The sequence below is a fragment of the Palaemon carinicauda genome, chromosome 18 (assembly GCF_036898095.1).
Source record: "Palaemon carinicauda isolate YSFRI2023 chromosome 18, ASM3689809v2, whole genome shotgun sequence".
NCBI lineage: Eukaryota > Metazoa > Arthropoda > Malacostraca > Decapoda > Palaemonidae > Palaemon > Palaemon carinicauda.
In genome coordinates, this window is record NC_090742.1 from 19,043,864 (window position 1) to 19,049,255 (window position 5,392).

A 5,392-nucleotide genomic window follows, 5' to 3' on the forward strand; every position below is an offset into this window, starting at 1 on the left:
AAACAACACACGTTACCGAGAAAGTGATCATTGCTGGTCACAGCCTCATTATTAGGATACTATTTTGAGGACATTTTAATGTATAAAATTATTTCAATTTTCATTCTTCATTGAAGGTTCAATCATGGTAGAAAGTATGTTCGATTTAAAAAAAAAATACACGTCCTCTGAATAGGGGAAGGTAAATAAAATAAAACCTTATTTTTTATTGAGTTCCAATTTCCGTTCATACTATGTTCTTTGAAACCATTAAGTAACGGTCAAGATGATATAATTCTGGAAGTCTCTGAAAATCAGCATTGGTGATCAGGCTATTTAAAGTCAGTATATTTAAAGTCGGTATAATGGGGGATAATGAAAACGGATCTTCACATGAAAAACATGTTAGGTTATTGTTAGCTGGATTAATTCATCTGTGCTAACTGGGTTAGTACGTGCTACTTGTTCATCTGAGTAGGAGCATCCACGTTCTGTTGAGATGCCATGATGGCCTATTATTATCATTATTATTATTATTATTATTATTATTGCTTACTAAGTTACAACCCTAGTTGGAAAAACAGGATGCTATAAGCCCAGGGGTCCCAACAAGGAAAATTGCCCAGTGAGGAAAGGAAAAAGGGAAAAATAAAATATTTTAAGAACTAAAGTAATTTAACAACATTTCTTTTAAATTTCTTTGTTTTTGGGTTTATTTCAAAGTTCTATAAGTTTTTTTTCCCAATTTGTTCTCTTAGTTTATTTTTTATAATTTCATCTGGAGTTTGCCAAGCTTCTTCTCCTATGATGGTTTGAATAATAATTGTGGTAAATCACAGACATACTTAATACGAATCGAGTTTGTATAATCAGACCTTCTCCATCATGAGGCACAATACTACACGGTATTCTAGAACATTATTCCAGCTGTGACCAAGCTGTGGAATAATCATTCTAATCGGGTAGTTGAATCTGTAAAACTTCAAAAGTTCAAATTTGCTGCAAATGTTTATATAGTGAACAGGCTAACATAAGGCTTTTTATAGCTTATATGACATATCTGTTATGAAGTTGTTACTGTTTTTGAAATATTTTGTTGTTATTTTTTTCTCATCGTTTATTTATTTCCTTTCCTTACTGGGCTATTTTTTCCTTTTGGAGCCCTTGAGCTTAGAGCATCTTGCTGTTCCAACTAGGGTTGTAGCTTAGCTAATAGTAATAATAATAATCTGATAAAAGCTAATAATATATTTGGAACATAATTTAGAACGTTTCTGGTTTATTAGATTTCAAAATTATATATATATTTTTTTGAGTTACATATCGACATTGGCATCTTTGTAGGTCTTGATCCCCTTAAACTTTATAGATTTTCAAATTAATTGTTTGTCACGATTTTTATTTTTTTGAAAAGTAGAAATTTTAATCTTTAAATCAAAATAGCTTTTGAAGAATAATGCACTCATTGTAACTTTCAAAAATACAGAAATAAAGCCAATGATAAAGCTCTCTCTCTCTCTCTCTCTCTCTCTCTCTCTCTCTCTCTCTCTCTCTCTCTCTCTCTCTCTCTCTCTCTCTCTCTCTCTCTCTGCAATTATTCTAGTCGTGACAATAACAAAGCGTGAAAATAACCCACTTGTAACCACATGAAATACGAAAGATGTTTGGAAATATGAAAAGGTCTTTGTGATTAAAAACTCCACTTTTAGTTCATCATATATTAGACACTGCAATTTTCAATATCCATAAATAATCCTCTATACAAAAGTCCGGGAAAATATCCATTTCTTAATTTCTTGGAGCACCGTAGAGGGATTTAGGCTGCTCGTATGTAGGCGAAGGGGCTGAGTATACAGGTCTTGGGGCTGAATACGAAGGGGCTGGAGTATAAGGCTGTGGTTCAGGGTACTGGGCCTCGCCCTCGTAAGTCACCTCAGCCTGGTATCCGTTGTAGTCGTCGGCGGTGTAAGTGACGATCTGAGTGCGGCCGTCGGGAAGGGCAACGCGGTACTCGCCCTTGACAACATTCCCGTCGGATTCGGAGTCGTGGGCGAAGTCGACGCCCTTGTAGCCATCTTTCACGGCGTACTCGAAGTCGAAGGGCATTCCCTTCTGGAATCAAAGAAAGACCATGTTATATAAAAGAATAGAAAAATAAATACTCTGATTCCAATGTCTGATGTACGTTTGAAAATAAATTACATTGTGCACTGTGTTCCTGCTTTATTGAGACACTAGTGTATGTGACCCGTCATGTACGTACACGTACCCTCTATTAACAGTGTATGACTACTTTCACTTTCCTTACTTGAGGGACGGGGAGAGGTGAGCGTGACCGTGTATATATATGTATATATATATATAATATATATATATATATATATATATATATATATATATAAATATATTATGTATATTATATATATATATATATTATATATATTATATATATGTATTATATATATTATATATATTATATATATTATATATATATATATACACACATAAATAACCAGAGACTTGTTCTTTATTATATAGGGAATATTGTAGTAACGTGTTTAGCCTTAATATGCCTCCAGACCAATACAGGAAACTCATATGATTTAGTTGCAAAACTTTTTCAAACAGGATTAATAGTTGTGTATTATACATCCACCATGCAATTTTTTTTTCATTCCTTCATACATATGTAAGCACACTAACGTTTAATAATCACCTTCTTGTCGTTCAACGCAAAGAGCCTCAGGATAAGAAATTATTTTTTTTCAGAATTACTTTTAAATCCATATTTTATTATCCTTAGACTTCCATCGTCAGGAAATTTTAAATCAGTCCAAAACGAATATTCCTTACCTCGTATGTTGGTTCAGGAGCTGAATAGGATGGTCGAGGGGCTTCGTAGGTTGGTTGAGGAGCGGAGTAGGATGGTTGAGGGGCACTGTAAGCTGGGGCAGGTGCGGGCCTTGAAGGGGCCGAGTACCCATACCCAGATGGAGCGGGCTTATCTGGCCGAGCCAAAGCCAGAGATGCTAAGCATAACAGAGTTACCTGTAAAAGAAAATAATACTTGAGTTCTATTTTCATAAGTTGAAATTATGTTGTTTCCTTCAGCTCGACTTATAATAATTCCTCAACATGTCTGTAAGTGTTAATTTAAAATAATAGATACCTTGCCTTCTTCTTTCCAATAAAAGTTATCAGCCCTGTCTTGGATATCTGCTATAAGCATCTTTGGAAACATCACAGATTTACAGAGAACGTTGACCAATTCTCCTTCTTACTGATAAATGCTTACGCTTACACTATGACGTCCACAGTAATAAAAAAATGTATATGAATATGGTATTAATGTTGATAAGAATAGTTTTGAATATGGTATTAAGGTCATGAATGTAGCATTAAGGCCAAAAAAGTGTTTTCTAATTTGGTAGTAAGATTACAAAAAAGTTTATCTATACGATATTAAGGTAAAAAGGAAAGTGTTTATGAATATGGTATTAAGGTTAAAAAGAAAAGTATATCAATATGGTATTTGGGTAAAAGTGTCTTTATGGATATGGTATTTAGACTAAAAAAAAGATTAAGTTTATTGATATGTTAGTAAGGTAAAAAATAAGATTAGGACATTAAGGTAAAATAAGTGTCTATGAATAAGTTATTAAGGTTAAAAAAGAAAAAGAGTATCAATATAGTAATTAGGCAAAACAGAAAAAACAAGTGTTAATCAATATGATAAGGGTCAAAACAACAAAAAAGTATTGCTCAATGTGGCATTAAGGTCAAGATAAAATGTGTTTATGAATATGGTAATAAGGTCAAAAATAAAGTTTTTGAATATGGTATTAATGTTAAAAAGAAAAAGCGTATCAGTATAATATTTAGACAAACCAAAAAGTGTTGCTCAATATGGCATTAGGGTCAAGATAAAATGTGTTTATGAACATGGTAATAAGGTCAAACTCAGCTCGAGACCTGACTCCAAAACGAAATGTGCCTTGACTTGACTCACCTTCCCAAACATGTCGATGGCGCTAACAGTTTCGATTGTGTTCTGGGGCAGCGGGAATGCCCCATTTATACCACAGCCTTTCCGCGGTTGACCTCGGATGCCACGCCCACAGACCCAGCCTATTTTCTTTCTTGTCTTTGGTTCTTGTTCGCTCGAATGGAGCTGATGATGAGTGCGTTCCCTGCGGGGGCTGTTTTAAGCTTGTTCATAGCACGATCTTGTTATGTTATGTATTTATTCATGTGTGTTGGTCACTTTCAGCAAATGTATTTTTCGATTTTAGAAATGTCTTTCAAGATTATTTTCAAGTAAAATTTAGCGTGGAGTTTGTTATTATGTTATGGTACTTATTTATGTGCAGGGTCACTTTCAGCAAATTGTATTTTCGATTATAGAAATGTCTTTCAAAGAGTTAATTTTCAAGTAAAGTTTAGTGTGAATTTGTTTTTTGTATTAAGTATTCATTCATGTATGTTGAGCACTTTCAACAAAATGTATTTTTCGATTTTGAAAATGCCGCTCAACATATTGTATTTTCGATTTTAAAAATGTTCAAGATTATTTTCGAGTGAAATTTGTAGTGAGTTTTTGTTCTGATGTAATTTTATAAATGTTCATTTTTTTATTTTTAGAGTAAAATTTGGTTTCACGCGGTTTTGATGTAATAATAGTATATAGCGATAAGCGCGCGGTACAAGCAAGAAAATTCTACAATATATTTTTAAATGCTTATTGATAATTTCTGCCTTATATGTGGATTAGGAATTATTTTAAAGACTACTCCGGCAAATATAACGACTTTATTTTAAATCCTGATGGATATCAGATAAATTGACAGGCTGGTTTTTGTGAATAAGAAATTCTTTTAATCAGTGACTATAAATACAAAAAAATAAATAATCCGCTTATACTTACAAAGCACGAAAAAACCAAAGTAATTGAGGTATTAACTCAAGTAAGGCCACTTTTCGAAACCTTGTCTGCTTATAATCTCCATTTTGTAGTAGAATAAAGTAACCTTAATATCTACAGTATAACAAGACGTCATATATGCTTATATTTACTTATAAAGTAAGAAACAGAAAGTTATTGAGCTATTAACTCAGGTTTTGCTACTTTTCGAAACTAATCTACTTTATTATTATTATTTGCTAAGCTGACAACCCTAGTTGGAAAAGGCAGGATGCTATAAGCCCAGGGGCTCCAACAAAGAAATAGCCCAGTGAGGAAAGGAAACAAGGAAAAATAAAATATCTTAAGGAGATGAACAACATTAGAATAAATATTTCTTATATAAACTATAATAGAATAAGATATCACCTAATTATCCATAACAAGACGCCGTAAATGTAAGAGTAGAAATGCAGGAACAAGGTCACTATATTACCCATACGAAGTCTGAAG

The 5,392-nt window shown here is 33.1% G+C and overlaps 1 protein-coding gene across 1 annotated transcript; it reads right to left on the minus strand.

Moving 5' to 3' along the window:
• Positions 1 to 1,590: 1,590 nt before the first annotated feature.
• LOC137657658 (cuticle protein 7-like) lies at positions 1,591 to 4,057 on the minus strand. Its single transcript, XM_068392058.1, has 3 exons — positions 3,989 to 4,057; positions 2,833 to 3,027; positions 1,591 to 2,091 (listed from the first exon to the last, which is right to left on the minus strand). Exons 1-3 carry the CDS (start codon positions 3,998 to 4,000, stop codon positions 1,768 to 1,770), a joined length of 531 nt encoding a protein of 176 aa, XP_068248159.1. The 5' UTR covers positions 4,001 to 4,057; the 3' UTR covers positions 1,591 to 1,767.
• Positions 4,058 to 5,392: the final 1,335 nt, after the last annotated feature.

Bases quoted from the DNA above. Each gene is read 5' to 3' on its own strand.
- LOC137657658 (XM_068392058.1), bottom strand. The intron at 2,092-2,832 runs GTAAGGAATATT...CTTTGATTCCAG, and splicing joins CTCCTGAACCAACATACGAG to AAGGGAATGCCCTTCGACTT.